Below are 19,859 nucleotides of genomic sequence, written 5' to 3' on the forward strand. Positions count from 1 at the left end.
TAGATTCTGTATTGGTACTGGACAATTATTTTCTGGTGGAACTGCCTTTTAGTCTTTCAGAAATATTTTTGGAGAAACTTACGTAACTTGTGCTTTGTGTGGGCAGCACAGATTGTAACGAGTACCGCTCAGTGCTTAGGGAATTCTCACAAAATCTCTGTGGATGCACGCAGTCATTTGAGCTACTGCACTGTCTCTTATTTGAGTCATTCTGGGCTCTGAAGAGGACTTCTTCGTGTATGTGTCGACCATTGTTCATCGAGGCACCTCTGAGTTTCAGCTCACCTGGTAGCGTATTGATTTTGAGTGTCAGGGCATCAGTAATTTCACAGAATGTTTTAAGATAAACATTTCAGACTTTGAGTTTTGTAACAGCCATAGAACTGTACTGAAGAATTTTTTTATTATTAAACAAATTCTCCTTTTATTTAATTAACTTCTAAAAGGGAGCTTGATCAGGGACCTAATCGGACTTTTCAGTTCCCACAGTTGACAACTGTCTTTTTTTCCTTGATGCCCAGTTCAACTGCTCACTCTAAAATGGCATGTTGTAAACAGATTCAGCTGTCCATGAGCCACGGATGAGGGTGGACAGCTGTAAGCAAAAACCCTGTCAGCTCTGTGAAGCTGTATGGTTTGTGCACGTGAGAGCTGGGAGAACACCTATTAGTGCTCATGACTGTAGGACAACAGTGCAAGTCTAATATAGGGCACTGTAATACCAACAAATTACTCTTGTTAACAGCATTAAAACCATAGTGCAGCGAGCTCAGTTCTTTGCTGACTTGGAAAACTTTGTCCCTTTAAAGGAATTTATAAAAATGAGAAAGAAAAGAACCGAAAACTTGAGTTGTTGTGAATGCTGTTGGTTTTAGCATGGCCTGTGATTACATTTAGGGAGGAGGACCCTGGTCAGTTGGTAGGCATTTCTCAGCAGCATCACTGTAAGAAAAAGATACAGCGATAAACTTTTTTAAAAGAAAAAAGGCTAAGTCAAACCCCTCAAACAACACAACTACACGTGGATGTTGAGAGATTAAGATGACTGTAGAAACTAACTGAAGAATTAATGCGGTATCAGCAATGCTGATGTTCAGTCATGTTCCAGAGTGATAATTGTGACTCTTGGTGAGTTGCGTTTGCAGAGAGCGCCACGTGTTTTTCAGATAGCTGTGCTGCTGGAAGAGTTTACTGGTCAGTATTCCTGACCCTTCACCTGCCAGTGGAAGAAATGAAGTGAGTGTTCTCTGACCTATTTAAGCCCATATAACTCCCTTAACAATGGTCTGTTTAAACCATTTAAACTAACCTGATTTTGGTCAAACCCAGTGAAGGAGTGGCAAGTGTGGTGATGATTGTTTAGTGGTAGTTAGGGTTTTGTTCCTCTGTCTTTGGTGGATACTTGAAGGAGGGTGACAGAATAGGGGTTGTATGATGCATTGTGTCATGGGTTGGCCTTTTAGCATAGCAGCACCTTACAGATGATAACCATCTTCATTGTTTCCTGTCATTTGGTGCACAAAGGAAACCAAGTAGTACTTTTGGGGTAGCTGTAAGCCAGTCAGGTCTTTGTTTGGGTTTGGCTGCAAAGCTCAAAGGTATCACTTTCAGTGTTTTGTTAAAGGGGTGCATAAGGTGCAGATGTAAAAACCTTGCGAAGCTGTGTGGTGAATACTGATCACTGTAAATGTGGGAAGTAAATTACCTTATTGACCATTAAGCAAGGGCTTACTGGTGTTTTAAAAAAATAAAAAAGGTGTGGTAATAGGAGGCCAATGAGCTTGACAGAGCGTTGAACAGTTCTGGAGCTTATCAAATGCTCTGCAGAGTTAGCAGAGTGCTGCTCTGTTTGAACATCTTAACGCGAAGATGAGTTTCCTGCAGGATGCTGAACTACGCACTGGAATGTTGGAGCAGAAGCTTACAGTCCTTAGAGTACAGCAGCAAGTATCCTAATAAAACCTCATAAAAATTTCCTCAGAAATTGATGTGAATCATCTGGATTCACTGTGCATGTGCACAAATTCAGTTGGCAGAGACAATAGTAACAGAGGGGGGGAAAAAACCCACCCTTGGGTACCTGTAGGCAAGATGTTGGTAACTCACAAGTTTTGTATTATTCAAGCTTTGTGTCTTTTTAATTAAAAAAAAAAATGGTTGAAATGTTTAGGTCCATTAGTGAGGTGTTGGTTTGGATGTGGCTATGGCTGTGCCAAATTCTGAGGAGGGAATGCTGTAATCTTGTATCTTTGTTTATAGTTTTCTTAAATTTGAAAAGTCTGAAATTACTGTATTGCTGATTTTCTTAATCTATGCCCCCTGCGTTCTTTTTTCATTTTAAGTGTTTTGGATATGAAAAAAGTAGTATATTTTTATGTATAATATGTAATGTTCATTAAATAGAAAAAAAGAAAGGTTATGTTCCTTAATAGCAGAATTTAATGGTAATTAATATTTTAGCGGCTTATGTTCTTTCTTGACAATTGTAACATGGATTATTCTTTAGTCATAGATCTCGATGGAAGATGGGTTAATACACAGTGTAGACCTGTTTCAGAACTCGTCTTTACTTACGTTTTTTTGTCTTCAACAGGATACCCTCATAGTTTGGTCAGAAGCAGAAAACTATGATTTAGCACTGAGTTTTCAAGAAAAAGCTGGCTGTGATGAAATTTGGGAGAAAATCTGCCAGGTACAGTTAACTCTGAATAATCTGTTTCTTCTGGTTGTTTTAGCGTCTTCTGTGACTTCACATTTTTGTGTTGTAATTTTTAAACCTACTTGTAAAATAGGCACATGCTTGTCATTATTCTTCACCTTTTCTGTGCAACATCTTGTGTTGGTATTATTTAGAGCACACTGTTCTCAGGATTTAATTTGAAAAAAATCAATGTGAGGGTGAAACTCGGGTGCTGGGCATTTTAGAGGTATTTTTGTTTGGGTGGGGTTTCTTTCATTAAAAAGGGGAATGCCAGATGTTTGAATTGTCCTTCTCCCAGGCAGCCTTGGGAAGCTGGCTTGTTGAAGGGCAGTGGAGCTGAAAATGTGTTGTAAATGCATAAGGAGCTAAATAATTCACTGAGACAAAGAGGTGGCATTGCTGTATAAGCTCGGAAATCTCAGTGATATTTTTTTCATGAAGATTGAAGTTTTACTGACTCTCTGCCTCTTGTGGATATTTCAGTCTTCCTTTGTATCATGAAACAGTTTAGATTTTATACTTTCAACTTTAAAAGTAACAAGTTGGTGGAGTTGCACCTGTGTGTACTTAAAAGAAGAAACGTGGGCTTTCAGTTGGAATTCATCATAGCCTGACCAGGTTTTGAAATGGTACAATGTAAAGTTGTTAACTAAAGAAGCTTAGAACTTGGATTTCCAAACAATTTCCTTTGAACAAACCAGGCAGTTTAGATGGGTTGTTAATCTTAGCGTGTTCTGGTGTATAATGTCTTCTGTAAGACATATCAAGGTCAGGCTTGATGGGGCTCTGAGCGACCTGATTTAGTGAAGATGCCCCTGCTTAAGGCAGGGGGCTTGGACTGGATGACTCTAAAAGTCCCTTCCAACCTTACATATTCTCAGCCAGTTCTAAAATTCTGTTATTGAAAGGAGCTGATACTAGTGACCCCAAGTATGTGGGCCTGAGAAATAGCCCTGGTTTTAATTTGGGGCTGAGCAGGTGACCAGTCTAAGAGGGAGGTCTCCATGTGATCAGGCGATATGAACCACTAGCCTTGGGGTCTCTTCAGACTCTGAAACTCTTCCTGCTTTGCCCTTGAGACTCCTGCCTACCGGGTTGTGAACTGTAGAAGTGAATCAGCCATGGCAGTGGTAGAATGAAAGAGAAGACTAGGCAGAGCAGTTAAGGGAGGCAGATGAAGCGGAAGTAGAGTGCAGAGTGGGACACAACTGCTTCCCTCTTTTCTTGTTCAGTTACAGTATTTGAGGCCTTTTCCTGCCTTTGTTCTTGGTCTGTTTGTTACATTTCACTTTATGTTGCTGATAGCTGTAGGCTCTTGCTTCCTCCCCTTCTGTTTGAGGCACTTCAGATAAGGTTCTTCTAAGCTCTTCTTTTCTTTTTATATTCTGTGCTTGTCTCCAGGGTGCTTCAGACTTCTTGGTTGCACAGATGCCACACAGGTTTGGTGTGGTTTGATTTTTGACAAACATACTGTTGAGGATAATGACAGTGACTAGAATTTAGAGGCAGCAAACTTACTCCTTTGCATGGCTAGATATTTTCTTGGCAGCTCAAGGTATCAAAGTGCTTACTTTGATTTTATATACGTTTTGGGATGAGTCAGTAATTTTGTGCACTCTCTTCTTAGGTTCAAGGAAAGGATCCCTCAGTGGAAGTCACGCAGGACCTTATTGAGTCAGAAGAGGAACACATAGAAGAAATGCCTGAAACTAGTCCTTTGATCGACCTTCCTACTTGTGAACTCAACAAACTTGAAGAGATTGCTGACCTAGTTACCTCTGTTCTCTCCTCACCCATCCGTAGAGAAAAGCTAGCACTGGCCTTGGAGAATGAAGGCTATATTAAAAAACTATTACAGCTTTTCCAAGTCTGTGAGAATTTAGAGAACACCGAAGGCTTACATCATTTGTATGAAATTATTAGAGGAATTTTGTTCCTCAACAAAGCAACTCTATTTGAGGTGATGTTTTCTGATGAGTGTATTATGGATGTTGTTGGATGCCTCGAGTATGATCCTTCTTTGGCTCAGCCAAAACGGCACAGGGAGTTCTTGACCAAAACAGCAAAATTTAAGGAGGTTATTCCTATAACAGACTCTGAACTCAGGCAAAAAATCCACCAGACTTACAGGGTACAGTATATTCAGGACATCATCTTGCCGACACCATCTGTTTTTGAAGAGAATTTTCTTTCTACCCTCACTTCCTTTATTTTCTTCAACAAAGTTGAGATTGTCAGTATGTTGCAGGTAAGCGGCTTTTCCTATGGTATAGATGGATTATGTGTAGGCACCTCTAGCTGTAGTTTCAAAGTTGTTTAGGGCTCTGTAATGTGGTGTAAATTTATCAGTCATACAGGCTTTCATTGGTATGATGTTTTGAATGCTTCCCTTTATCTCTGATGTATTTTTTGTTTTAAAAATGGTAGATTTCAGGCTGGTACATTACTATTTTTTAATGGGCTGCAAAAAGGTAAAGGTCCTTCTCCATGATTTTGAGTTGGTTTTGTATAGATACTTAAGGAAGGAGACACTTGTATTTTGTATCCAGGACATGAGTGACATCTTTAAAACAAATCCTGGTTCTGTCGTTCAAAAGAACATGTTCAGAATTGTTTCTGTTATACTACTATTACTTTATGGGACTAATTTCCAGTCTTCATGTTGTATTATGAATTAGTTTTGGGGTTTTTTCAGCTTGCTGATATCCAAAAGAAGTAATAAATAGCCAACATGTTACTATTTCAGAAACCTTACTGAATACTTTGTAGTCAGAAGCAGGCTTAAAAGGAATGGAAGGAGCCTTGGTCAAGAGCTGTGTGGGAACTTCGTGACATTTTGGGTGTTCTCAGTTCAAATTTTGTTGTGCCAGCTCAGGGGTACTGAAGTGGTTTTGTTCTGTTTCTAATCCGTGTCCTTAGAAAAACAGTAGCTTGGTGTAGAACAGAACATCACAAACCTGTCAGCTTTGTTTGGAGTGTGCATACTCTCTGTAAAGATGGAACGAAGAGGAGAGCAATATAGTTGTGGAAAGAGAGGGGCATGAGGGAGAGGACATTGCCATAAAGAATATTTCTTAAAATGCAGTAGAGAACTGAGAAAAAAGGGAGAAGCAAAACTTCAGAATTGCACAAATGCACTTTTGGTCATCTTTCTACTTTGGTTGAATAACAGAAAGAAGCTAAAAAGGAAATCCCACTTGCAAAATGAGTGGCTTAGATCTCTCTCCCTTTTTATCCTTTTGTGGATGTTACTTGTCTAATGCTAAAAGTAAACTCAGTATCGTTCTCCAGAGGCCACATTCCTGCTTCCTTTTAGAGATTTCTCACTTTGTAAACTTTATTTTTCATCTCAGTTTTACTCTGCTGAATGCTTAATTGCACCTTAACAGAGCACAGTGATTTTTGCTGTTACCTCTGGTACTCTTGGAAGCAAGTTCTGAACTCCAGTGACAGTTCTTTGCTGCTTGCTCTTAGTTGCTGCCGTCCTGCTGTAGTAGAGTATCATGGTTTGCCCAGCTGTTCTAAAGACGGTAACATGTTGATTTACAAGTGATGTTGATGCCTGCATCATTTCACCTGTCTTGAGAATTCCAGGCTTAAGCAGAAAGCACCTATGGAAGAGATGTTATTGATAGCATGCTTGAGGAAAATTAAAATTAAGCAGTAGTACTGACCTCAGGTTCAGGACTGTTTCCACAGTCCCCTGGTTTAAATCAGCTTTTTGCTGTGGCACAAGAACTGTAAAGCTTCTTTGGGTTTGGTGAACACGTTACAAGTCTTGTTACCCTAAATACACCAGCAAAGCTCCCTAGGAGAATGCAGTTTATAGGAGTAACAGATTGTGTTCACTACAGCAGTAAAGCTCCTTTCTACGTGCTGCAAAGCAGTAGATCCCCAGCGCTGCTGTCAGTGAAGGGCAGCAGCCACGTGGAAAACTGAGTGAGCGTGGAAATCAAACCTAGATCCATCCTGGGCTTCAGGACATCAGGACTACGCTGTGCAACCACCTTGTACAAGCAGGAGATCTTTCTGCCATAAAGTGTTCTGCAGTAGGGATTTTCTAGCCTGTTGCAGTGCAGTGTTGTGGTATTCTGTTGCCCTTTTTTTTAACAGGCTTAATTAAGCTATTAAAGCCAGCAAAGCTTAGAATAAACTACTAAGTCTGTGTCTATTACACTCTGATGTTGATTCCAGGTGTCCTTTGGTTGTAAAACACTTTCCCCATGCCTTAAAATTTTCAGAAAAAACATTAAGTGGGCCTTTGGTTGGCATTCCTGTAGCTGTCAGAATTCTGTATTACATTAGCCTAATAAAGCACATGGATTTTAGCAGCAGCACATGGAAAAGGAGAGGAGTAAGCACCCTTTACACTCTGCAATGTGATTTTTATATATATATTTATTGGAATGCTACTATTCCATTCGTGTTTGTTCCGTGCATAAGTAAAGTGTATAGAGTTGAATCGGTGCAGTGCTGTGTAATTTTGTAATGCTGTAGCATTAATGTTATTTTTTGCTTTATGATTTACATTGTACTGCAAAGGTAACAGAGCCATTTGGCTTGAGAGAATGACAGGGCTCTCTTCTTTGTGAAGGAGTGCAGAGAAACTGGGCTACAGAAGGGAAAGGAAGTGCCCAAACAGTTGGGAGGCCTTGTGCATCCTGGTTTTCCTGCATCTCCTGAGTATTAAAGCAATGGTGCAGCTGAAATGCTTAATAGGAAGTGAAATGCTGTCCTACATATATCTTTAAAAATACATCTCTTAGAGGCTTTGAATATGCAAAGCAAATAATGCTCAGAAAAGTGTTGCAGATTGGAAGAGCTGAACTTCCTGTGAGCAGAGGAGCTTCTTTTGAGAACAAGGTGAACTAGTCACATATTGATCTGGTCACCCTTGCAGAGGTGGGCTGACAGAGCCCTTGCAGTGCTGCAGGTCCCGGATAGGGTCACTGATACACCTGTGATGTTACGGTGTAGTGTGAACGGCGCAGATGCAGCATGGTAAAAACTGTCTCATGGCGGTTTGTAGCATAGAAACGTGTCAGTCAGACCCCCAGAAGGTTACTTGCAAGCAGCAGGGAGGGAGCCTGCAAACAAAGACTGCCATTTTCTGCCATTTTGACATATGGGGGTGAGTATTTGGGGTAGGGCAGAGCTGTAAACCATGGGGCATGGCAGAGAAGGAAAAGCCATGGTGGGTTTCTGTGGCTCTGAGCTCCCAGACCTGCTGCTGCTGTAGGGAGTGAGTGCTGAAACATTACATGGAAAGGATCCAAGGATCCTCTGGAGTGTGGGCTCCTGCATTTCCCTTTCCTGTGATAAAATGTAGGTGTGGAGGAAAAGAAAGGAAACAAACACCTACTCTACCAAACCTATTACTGCACGGGGGTTGGTTTGTAGTTAAGTTTAGGTGAAGTTTGTCTTTCCCCAGAGTGGGATCCAGTAAAGATGGATGTTTCAACTTGTAAGAGGCATTGTGTAAGCCGTATTCTTCTTGTGTTACGCAGGAAGATGAGAAATTTTTGTCTGAAGTTTTTGCACAATTAACAGATGAAGCTACAGATGATGACAAACGATGTGAATTGGTAAGTCAGTGGTCTTGATAGTTCTTGGAGTGCTTTAAGCTACAGAGATGAAGTAGAAATACTGAAACTATTTTCTGCAGTCACTGACACTTTTCTGGAACCAAAGAATACTTTCATATGTAGCTCAGTCTTTGTTTCTGTATTCACTAGAAACATATTTCCTGTGATGTAAGCTCTGATTTACTTGTTCTAAGCTGACATCCTCTCCTTAAAGGTGTGTTTTCTTCCAAGTACCGTATCACTTGTATTTCTCACATAAACACCGCTTTTTTCACTATACTTTGCTCATTCAAAAAGATCCTTTAAGTCCTATGACTCACAATTACTAGTGGACCCTTAATATCTATATATAACAAACATTATTTATCCTTGAGTAAGTTTAAAGGCTTCAATTCCTTCATTGCAAACTTGCTTTCAGCAAGAGAAACATCTCGGTTCTTTGAAACAAAAGGCAGGCCAGGCAGGAGTGTAGATCCTGCGTGTGCTGGGTGTGATAAAGCAGCTCCCAGGTGACTGGAAATTTACTGAGGGAAATTTCAACCTCATAAATTTGGGTTTACTTTCTTTTGCTTTCCTTTGTTGACACTGTTGAAGATTGGAGGAAAAAGGACTAGACTGACACCAGGAGGGCACATAGCAGCAGTACACGAACTCTGGTACAGATGGTAATAGCTTGCAGGGAGTTTTCTGAATCAAGTGCCCCTTAAATTACTGTTTTCTATACCATAGGTGAACTTCTTCAAGGAATTCTGCGCGTTTTCTCAGACGTTACAACCTCAGAACAGAGATGCATTTTTCAAAACTTTGGCAAAGTTGGGAATTCTTCCAGCTCTTGAGATCGTAATGGTAAGTGAGAACTCAAAGCTGACTTTCACAAAGCTTTTAAAAACCCCTCAGCCATCAAACCAGGTTTCCAGATCTGCTGAGCACCTTTGCCTGAGTTCCCTTGGACACCTTTGCACTGCTGAATGTTGAAATTTACTGTAATATTCAGAATCCAGGAGATCTCCACGGTTGTCAGAGGCGTCTTAACTTTATTGCTGTCGTTTGTTTTGCTTTGCATGAAGAAGCCTGCGATACCTACTCCTCCTGAAGATGTAGAGTGAAAATTGAAAGATAGTCTTTTCCTTGTGGCAGCTTGATTTTTCTTTTTTTCCCCTGCTGATGTTGGAATAGTGCAAAACAAGTATTTTTAGATAATCTTGAACTGTTAGCTTATTCCTATCAGAATTGGAGTACTGAGTATATTGATCTATCCTAATCAGCAATGCGAAAACGTAAGTTTTGTCACTCCTCTTTGGTTGGAAAAGCTGTTGCTGCCTGACTGTTGCAGTACATCAGCGCTGTGGTTGCTCTGAAGCTATAAATTTAAGAGGAGTAACAACCTGTGAATGTACAAATGACACTGACTGTTCTGGAAACATAAAGTCATATCGATGTTGAGTGATTAGATGAACACTAATCCCACTGTTCACTCCCAGGGCTAGACCAGTCCAGATAGTTTCTGTTAGATTAAATTTTTAGGCTTAGAAATTGTACTGGTGTCAGAGAAACCCATGTACCGTAAGGAAGATCCTTAATCCTTGTTGCCTGTCAGTACAGAACTGTGGGTGCCAATTTGTCTAGTGGGTTGTTTTGCACAAACCCACCAGGCTGTGGCGAGCAGGTACAGAATACTTGTCATAGGCGCTGTAGCATGTAGCACTGTGGTGTGTATGCTTCCCACCCAAGTCAAGGCTACTGAATTCACAGTAATCCTTGTGTTCATTTTAAAGGAGGGAAATACTAAGAAAAATATTTTTGCTTCCTGATGGTGATGGTGTTTCTTTTTCTGTAGCTGTGCTATCGCCTGTCTCAGAGAAATGTTTGGAATAAAATGTTCTCAAAACTTTTTCTCCCCTTTTCTTTGCAGCTTTGATTGATAATAAATAACAAGCTTGGCTTACTCTAATACATCAATGTGTTGTGTTTTGTTTTGTCTTATTAGGGAATGGACGATCTGCAAGTTAGATCTGCTGCTACGGATATATTTTCTTATCTAGTAGAATTTAGTCCATCCATGGTCCGAGAATTTGTAATGCAAGAGGCCCAACAGAGTGACGATGTACGTAAAGGTGTTTTGGAGTTGGAATGTGCTTGTTGTAGAGCAAACAGCAAAAAAACCCATTGAAACGAATCTCTTCAGAATTGGGGCTACCCTTAGCTCAGGAATGTAGATCCTAGAAACGTAGATTCCAGATGTGGAAGTGTCAGAGCATGTCGCTGTTAATGAGTGTAGCTCTGCCTAACAATGGTTTTAGGTGAGGAGGGCTCTGCCTGACAGAGCTCCATGTCCATTGCACCATTTTGCTTCATATAAAACAAACCAAAAGAAAACCCAGCCAAAGCTAATACAGAAATTAGGGGGAAAAAAACTCCACAGTTGAAACTGTCCTAACTGTTTTTGGTTGGTCTGTGTGTTTTTCAGGATATCCTCCTCATCAATGTGGTCATTGAGCAGATGATTTGCGACACTGACCCTGAACTCGGGGGAGCTGTTCAGCTCATGGGGCTCTTGCGTACGCTGATAGATCCAGAGAACATGTTGGCCACAGCTAATGTAAGGAAATTCACAGGGGTAAAGACACTTTACTGTCTCAGCAGAACTAAAAGCCTGGTATTTCTCCCTGTTACTGCACTCAGAGGATTTTAGAAAAATTAAATCTTACCCTTTTTTGACAGCAGTGTGTATGGCAGGTACTGAATTTAAGCAAGCTGAAAGATAAGCTAGTTTCTATAACTTTTGATAATGAAAGGTGTATGTATGTGGTGTTGTCCAAGCATTGAGCAAACTGTGCAGCCCTGCGTATGCACGTCCACGGTGGGTGTTTTTGGGTGGTCGCAAGGTTGCCTTGATGTGTATCAGGTCTGTATTTTGGGGAAAAATTCACATCATCTTTGAGCTGAAGGTCATTTTTTTATTGAAGATAATTTTGCAGGACCAACCCTGAAAGGTACAGCAGACCTCAGGGAGTTGATCAAATTATTTGTTGCTGCTTTGTACTGCCTGAAAAGGAGGTACAGATGTACTTAATTGAGCTTTATTTGTTTTAGAAAACAGAAAAAAGTGAGTTTCTGAACTTCTTCTACAACCATTGTATGCATGTTCTCACTGCACCACTGCTGGCTAACACATCAGAAGACAAATGTGATAAAGGTAACATTTCTTTCCTCCCACCTTTAAACCTCAGAATGTTTCCAGGTGACTTACCACCCTGGTGAGACAGGCGAGCCTGGGGTGCAAGCTGGGAACACACTCACTGAAAACCGCTGTTCCCCCAGCAATCGGGGTGGTTCTTGTATTTTTTTTTTCCTGAAATCAGTAATTGAGGTGGGAATTGCCCTTTGGCACATGCAAAGGGCACGTGGGAGTTTGTCTCTAGTGCTTCCCAAACAGAAACTTGACATCGTTACAGCCCCTGGAGTCAGACTTTTTTCTGACTGCTCTTAACGGGAGATTAAATCAGACCAGTAAAGTATTCAGTAGCAACATTTATTTCCTCTTACCCATCGCTCACAGCAAGTAAAAAATACATGTTTTGTGCATTTTATATGGAAACAAAACTTGTCAAACACCTGAAGTGCTCATAATGTTATTTGAAAAATATAGAAGAGGCACTTTCTTTTAGCTTAGGTTGGAATAATATTCCCATGTGTTGGGTTTCCTACTTTCACCTAGTTGAATTTGAAACTTTGTAATGTAAATTGAAAGTAGAAATCTCCCCATGGGTAGATTCTTGCTTACAGCACCTTTGGATTTGTTGGAATTGAATTGATTGTTTGCCCACCACACAATTTAAATAATTGCTGTGCTTTGAAAGCCTTTTTCTCATTTTTCTGTTTTTATTTTCAGATGCAGTAGTTGGGTCTACGAAGAGTAATACAATTTGTCCTGGTAAGTTTTAATCGGCCTTGGGCTTTGAAACTTGCCATGTGTGCTGTGTTTGGAGGTCTGATTTTAAAATTAAAACCCAAAAAACCTTCAGGCCTTCTTTCCTTCCTTGCAGATAATTATCAGACGGCACAGCTGCTTGCCTTAATCTTGGAGCTGCTTACCTTTTGTGTGGAACACCACACGTATCACATCAAGAATTACATTATGAACAAAGATCTGCTAAGGAGAGTACTGGTCTTGATGAACTCAAAACACACATTTCTGGCCTTGTGTGAGTATGGATTTCCTTTGGGGCTTTCTATGTGCCATGTGGAATGCATACAAGAGGATACTTAGATCCAAAGTTCATGTTAATTCCCTATTTATTTGGGAAAAAAAGGTAGCAGATGTCTGGTTAGACCACTGCAGTTTGTGGTGGAAGGAGAATTGTGCCTTTTGACATCCACAGTGATCCATGTAGGGATCATTCATGATGAAACCATGTCATTTCTTAACGTCATAAATCTCGTGCTCCTCGTGGAGAGCGGATGAAGTGTTGGGAACGACACTGCTGGTTCTGGGACACACAGAGCAAACATGGCAACAGGCTAATAATTCACCTTCCTACATGCTCAAGTTTATTGCTGTCACATTTCAAAAAGAAATTGATGGAGTCTTTCATGGCCTTAGAATGGGAAAAATCAAAGAAAGAAAGAAAGGTTACCTGTCAGGAAGTGCTGCTTCCAAACTCCAGGAAAGCGCGTTTCGGTGCTGTGGGTTTGGGGCTGCCCCTTCCTTTCATGGGGTTTTTTCAGCTCTTTTCAAGAGCAGCAGAGGGGAGCCCTGGCGTGCAGTCACTAAGTCCTGGCATCTCTTTCTTTGTACAGGTGCTCTTCGCTTTATGAGGAGAATAATTGGCCTGAAAGATGAATTTTACAACCGTTACATCACCAAGGGAAACCTGTTTGAACCAGTTATAAACGCCCTCCTGGATAACGGAACTCGGTACAACCTGCTCAACTCGGCTGTGATTGAACTATTTGAGTTCATCAGAGTGGTAAGGGGGAAAGATTTTCAAGTGGTCCACAATGTTTCTGGGCTAAACTTTGAAGTGAAATCCAGCTTGAGTGAGTAAATCCAGCTATTATTGGCTATAAAGAGAAGTAATTTGGCTGTAATTTGGAATGGCTATCAGCCTTCAAGTCCTACACAGGTGTTTCTTGGACAGTGTCGGCATTGAATTGGTAGCTGTTCCTCCAGCAGCGCTGGTGGGAATGGTGCCTGCATGGACAGGTCAGACAGGACAAGGAGGAGCACCCAGTTTGCAACAGTCTAGAACACGAGGGTTTGCAGCAGCTCCCGAGCTCTTGGACTCCATGTGTGGGAGTTCTTCTCAGGGCATCTTTGTGGTCTGCCAAAACAAGGAGGGGGGTTAGTACTGGGGTAACACAGCTGCTCTCTCTTCTGGCAAGGTCTCCAGGTGACTTTTGCCAGCATGGGTGAAAGTGAAGTTTTGCCTGGCAGGGTGAGGTCTTGTTAGAGGGTGGCTCAAAACGTGTCCTGAGACAGGGGTGCTGCTGGGCTCACAGGGGAGCAGAGTGAGGTAACGCTGAGGGGAGAACGGGGCGCAGCAAAGCTCCTGGTTTGCTCGGGAAGGCTTAATCCTAGGTAGCAAGCATTGTGGTTTAATCAAACCATGGCAAGTGGGATTGGACAGCCCTGAGTATACTGTCCATTTTGATGGAAAACTTAATAATTACTTCTAGAAAAATCCGATTGCTTCACATTTGTTCTTTGCAGTTATGCTTTGGCTCTCAGGTGCTGAACTTGTGGGTGTTAATGTTTGACTGAAATCCAGCTTTTTTTATTCTTACACAGGAAGACATTAAGTCCCTTATTGCACATATAGTTGAAAACTTTTATAATGCACTTGAATCTATCGAATATGTTCAGACATTCAAGGGATTGAAGACAAAATATGAGCAAGAGAAAGACCGACAAAACCAGAAACTGAACAGGTACGACACGGTTTATGTATTCCGAGACTCGTATTGAATGCTGGGTGTAGCAGCATCTTACTGCTGGCTGGTTTCTTCCTTCCCTAGAGGGGAAGGGTCCCAGCCTTCCCAGCAGAAGGCTGGGATTGGGGTGTTTTTAATTCTGGGTGAGAGCTTCCTTGGTTAGAGTAAAGCCCCACCTGGCTTTCCCTGTGGCCTGCAGTAGCACAGTTCCTATCTGGCAGCAGGTTGTGTTACGCTCAGAAAACTCTGAGCTTACCAAGAGCAGAGTCTCTCTCTGTTGCTCAGCGCTAGGATTCAGTCTGCTTTACTGTCAGCTGGGGTTTACTGTCCCTGGGGACAGACCCTGGGGCTGGGCTGTCTTCCCAAACACCCTGAATTCCCTCTACAGCATCAGAAGCCATTCCTGATCTGGCCGAGTGTGGTGGTTTAGCTTGTGTAGATCCATGCTGGAGGTTGGTGTCCCTGCCTGTGGCAGGGGGGTTGGAGCTCTATGATCCTTGGGGTCCCTTCCAACTGTGGTGGTTTAGCCCTGGCTGGAGGCCAGACATCCACCAAAGTCAGTCTATTACTCCTCCTCTTAGTTGGACAGGAGAGAAAAAATATATTAAGAGGCTCAGGAGACAAAATAAGGACAGGGAGAGATAATTTTGTGAGCAGTGACATGGGCAAAACAGACTCAACACAAAGTGAAGAAGAGAGAAACTACCTAATTTATTACACTACACTACAAAGAACAGTGAAACTGAAGTTGGGAGCGTGACCAGATCTTAAAACACTTTCCCCCCACCACTCCCTTCTTAGCAGACTTTAGTCAGAATTTTGCTGCCTTCTTCCCCCCTGTTCGCAGCACGGGGAGGGCAGGGACTGGGGAAAATGGGGTTCTCAGTAGCACCTTCCCCCCATCCCTCCATTCTAAGCAGACTTCCCTTTAGCCATGATCTTGCTCCCTTCTTCCCCCTACTCGCAGCACAGGGGGGCAGGGACTGGGAGAAAATGGGGCTCTTGGTTACTTCTTCATGAGCTGTTTTCCTTTTCCAGATCTTAAAACACCTCTAACCTCCCTCCCCACCTCCCTTCTTAGCAGACTTCACTCTAGTCATGATTTCACTCCCTTCTTCCCCCTGATGACAGCACAGGGGGGCGGGGACTGGGAGATGGGAGCTTCAGTCAGTCCCTTGCAAGTTGGTTTCTTACTCGGCTTGGGGGGTGGGAGGGGGCATTCATTCCACACCCTCCCCCTACTGCACTGTGGGGTCTCACCCACAGGAGACAGTCCTCCACGAACTTCTCCAAGGTGAATCCTTTCCCACAGGGCTTTATCTCTTCATCACAGTGTCTCTCAGTCCCAGTCCTCCACGGGGTTCCAAGCATCCCCCCAGCAAACCTGTTCCAATAGCAAAACTCTCTCTCATCTCTGTGTCTCTGATTCTCCTCATGGCTGCAAGTGCTGGCAGGGGCTTATCCCAACGTAGGGTCACAGCATCTTCTCTATGTCTCCAACGTGGAGCCCCTCCACAGGCTGCAGGTGGGGTCTCAGCCTTTTCCATGGGTTTCTCCATGGGCTGTAGGGGCATCTTTCTCTCCAGCACCTGGGCTGCCTCCTCCCCCGCCCTTTCCCAGCCTCGGTGTCTGCACAGCTCGTTACATCTTCTCGCTCCCTTCTCCAGTGGCAAAATGCAGCAGCTTCCAGGTTGTTTTCTCCTATATGTGATTCTCAGCGGTGCTATGACTACCTCTCGGGCTGTGACTTCGGCCTTGAATTGCTTGTTGTTTATAGTTTAGGCTGGCAGAAGACTGTAACTGCTGCTTAAAAAAACCATCTCAGCAGCACAGCCTCACAAAACTGCCACTGAGCACACCACAGCAGCAAAGCTTGAATCCCTTGTCCCGTGTCTCTTACAGCGTCCCGTCTATATTGCGTAGCAACAGATTCCGCAGAGATGCCAGAGCCTTAGAGGAGGATGAAGAAATGTGGTTCAATGAAGATGAAGAGGAGGAAGGTGAAGCTGTTGTGCCTCCGGTTGAGAAGTCAAAACAGGAGGATGATTTCCCAGATAGCTATGAAAAATTTATGGAAACTAAAAAAGGTATTGACTCAATCCCAGCTTGTCAGCACCAGAAGTGCTCTGGCAGATACATGGAGTATTGTGTAAACAAACCAGTTGTTAGTGCTCTGTATGATAAGCAGGAGTTGAGAGTGTTCCGTGTAACTGGTTGATTCCTTTGCAAGCTAGTTTAGGATTCAAGTGATGAGTTGCCTTGCTCTGAGCACGCATCTAGTTTAAATGGGGTTCAGAAGCAAAGTTTGGCGTTTGCTGGGTGAGTGATGTCCCGTGTCTGCAGCGTTCTGGGTGTGAGTGCTGGCATGCTTTGGTGAGGTCAGTAGGTGAGCTGTGGATTTAAACTGAATTTAAAAAACTGGAAGTGCCTTTTTCCGTGAGTTCTCTGTGATGTGGCTTGTACTCCGTGGTGTACAGCTGATGAACTGAAGTATGGAAACGTTTATCCCTCAGCTAAGGAGAGTGAAGACAAAGAGAATCTCCCAAAAAGGACTTCTGCTGGGGGATTCAAATTCACCTTCTCCCACTCAGCCAGCGCAGCCAACGGCGCGAATGGTGCAAACGGGAAATCGGTGGCAGCTCCAACATCCCCAGCGAGCTCCAACGGCTCCTCCTCCAAGAATGCGACCCTCACCACAGCGGTGACAGCCACCAAGGTGGGACAGCTTGGACAGAAGCCACTGTCCTGCTTAGGACAGCAGAGTAGCCATGTGAGGCCTTGCTGAATCTAACAGAGTGCGATTAGCATTAGCCTCTTAGGCAAGGTGTCTGGCTTATATGCCAAAGCCCGGTCTAGTTAAACCCTGACTGGTTTTGGAGAAGGTTTGGGGGGTTACTCAGTGGGATGGGGATTTAACTCTGGGGTAGCTGCCATCTCTGTGTGATACAAGATTTTTTTCTTTCTTCTTTCTTTTTTTTTTTAAATTGGCAGGGAAGTCTGGTTGGCCTCGTGGATTATCCTGATGATGAAGATGACGATGAAGAGGAGGAGACATCTCCACGGAAAAGACCTCGTCTGGGTTCATAAACGAAACCAAAACTTCAGAACAAAAAACTTTTTTATTACGGGGTTTCAAATGCTGCAACTGTTTTAAGAGCTAAAAAGAATCTGATTCAGAAAGATTTCTCCCATGAGTACATAAGATAATACAAGGAGTAGCAAAAGAAACTCAGTGTATCGGCTAGAAAGGGTTAGTTCTGTAAACACAAAGCTTCCAAGAGAACTTAATATCTTTCTAGTAAGTAAGGAGTCTTCTGTTCAGGCTGTCAAAAAAAATAGAAAAAACTTTTAAAAAAAAAAGTGGGTTAGTATTCTGAGAACTTGGATGGTGGCTTCTCAGCAAGGAAAGTCTCAGGTGTCGGGAGGGCAGGGGGAGGGAAAGGTATGGTAAACACTTTTTTAAAAATATTGCAGGGTTTTCCCCAGTGTTTAACAGGACTAGGAAAAAAGAAAGAAAAATAATAATAAATTCAAACTTAAATTTTGAACCCGGTAATCTTAATTTTGTAATGGTGCTGTCAGTTGTGTTCTTTTAGCCTCTTTTAAACCGATTTTAAGGGAAAAGGTAACTCTGTTTGCATAAGAACAATCCGGATTTGGGGACCATTTGTTACTGATTGAATCCCATTTCTCGTGGTCGGAGGGAGGGACGCTGCAGTCCCGTTGCATGTTGAGTTGTTGAAACCAGTTACAAGTAAGTTTTAATTTGTGTTTTTCGAGAGGAGAACATGGAAGCTGGATTCCAAACGCATTGGGTTCGCTTGGTTTTTTGGGTTAGGCATCCAGTAATACCTCTGCCAAGGAATGATCGCTTCCACACCATCTCCAGGAGGTGCTTGTGCCAACGTGGTGCTGTGCGCGGCCCACCCCAGTGGCTGTCGGCTTCATGGTGCGGGGAGAGACGGGATTCCAGTCGCTTTTTGGTGTTAAACCAGCTGCCTCTTCTGGGAGCAGCCAGCCACGTGTTGTGGCTGCGTAGCTGAGGCAGTGATAGCAAACACTAACAGGTTTGTCATAGCGATGAATTTAGCAGCATTTTTAACACCAAAGTCACTCTGGACTGAGTGGGAGTTACTACAGGAACACTGGTCTCTAAGGCAGAACTGACAAGCAGCACCCAGACCTGGGTGTGTAACACAAGAGCTGCTTGGTTAGAAAACAAAAGCACATTCCACGTAGCAGGTAAGCAAACCGCGAGGAAGGTAGGCGAGGCAGCGGCGAGTCCAGAGTGGCAAACGGCCCAGGTTATAGTCTCAAGAGCAGCAAGTGAACTGTAAATATTTTAATGTTAGTTTGCTCGTGTGTGATCTGAGATCGTGACGAAGTGAGAGGGAGGAAATTCCCCGACAGCGGCTAACGCGTTGGGAATGTTAAAATATGGAAACCAGCTGCAATCCACCGCATAGATCACTCTTGTAATACGTGTTATGGGTCCATTTCTCCTGGAATAGTTTAAACTGAAGCAGTTTCTCTGTTTTGGAGATTTTTTGTAGTTAATTTTAATTTTAGCTCTTGTTTGGAAAAAGATGGGCTATCTGTGTAGATATGAAGTATAGTTTTTTCCATAAAACAGAAGTTTATTTTGTATTAAAAATACCACTGTACTTGTTTTACACCATTTGTATACATGTGGTGATATTAATGCTGAACTGTAAAATTCAGGAATTAAAATGTGACCCTGTAATTCCAGAATTCCTGCTTTGGCTTTGTTTGTTGTACATGGTCAGTTAACTGGGAATTTGGAATGGGGCCATTTGAGAGTGGTTTTGGTGACTAGCTATCCATGCGGATCTGAAAGCAACTCTGTGCCGCTAGATGAAATCCCAGAGGGTAGGTGTGAGTGCTTACCATAGCCACCAGCGTTCTGAAGGACAACACTTCGTGTTCGTGGACCTGGGGACAGTGGTGTTACTAGCTCTCCTGCTGATGATCACCTGGACTTCTGCCTGATGAGGCTTTTTGTCCCTCCACTGGTAATGAGGATTAACACTGTACACGCTACTCAAGCCAGAGGGTTCTGCAGCACATGCCTTTCACTTGAGGCTGAAGCCTTGCATCACCTGGTCCATGGCCCCACACTCTTCTGGCTAAAGGAAGTTCTCTGAGGGGCTGAAGCGTCTCTCAGCACCCAGTGCTCCCACCCACCCTGCCTCTTCCCTGAAGTACTGCCAGGAGCTTTAACAAACAGCTACGTTCTGACCTGCGGGAGGGGTTTTTTACAGCAAAACCAAGAATGTCTCAACTTTTTATAGTTCCTAGGAAAGGACTCTGTACAGTGGCGTGAAATGTCCTGTTTACAAGAATAAACCCCTGAAATCACAGCAGAAGGCGACACCTGAACTGTCACCCCCACAGGCACAGCTGCCCGACATGACCTGGCCGGCACTGCCCAGGTTCCACCATGTTCCTGTGCCTAGGCTCCTTCTGCTCCCGCTCCTTTTGGAAAGGACCAGAACATCTGCCAACGTGTACCAGTTAAAAATGCTATTTTAATAAAAAGTTCCATGAAACTTGAATGGATTGGGTGGCTTCTCTTTGTGCCAGTTAGTGGAATAGTTGGCTATGTGTGGGGACACTGC

General features: G+C 43.0%; 1 protein-coding gene across 1 annotated transcript; it reads left to right on the forward strand.

Annotated features, from left to right (window-relative positions):
• Positions 1–1,869: 1,869 nt before the first annotated feature.
• PPP4R3B (protein phosphatase 4 regulatory subunit 3B) lies at positions 1,870–19,796 on the forward strand (the record flags this gene model as incomplete). Its single annotated transcript, XM_084261139.1, has 15 exons — positions 1,870–1,947; positions 2,594–2,692; positions 4,329–4,949; positions 8,209–8,286; positions 9,016–9,132; positions 10,274–10,390; positions 10,754–10,885; positions 11,380–11,482; positions 12,179–12,220; positions 12,333–12,491; positions 13,087–13,256; positions 14,078–14,217; positions 16,123–16,307; positions 16,734–16,936; positions 17,212–19,796. The coding sequence occupies 15 exons, from the start codon at positions 1,870–1,872 to the stop codon at positions 17,305–17,307; spliced, it is 2,340 nt and encodes a 779-aa protein (XP_084117265.1). The 3' UTR covers positions 17,308–19,796.
• Between the last annotated feature and the right edge of the window lie 63 nt (positions 19,797–19,859).

This window comes from Gallinula chloropus (assembly GCF_964237585.1).
Source record: "Gallinula chloropus genome assembly, chromosome: 3".
In the NCBI taxonomy this organism is placed as follows: Eukaryota; Metazoa; Chordata; class Aves; order Gruiformes; family Rallidae; genus Gallinula; species Gallinula chloropus.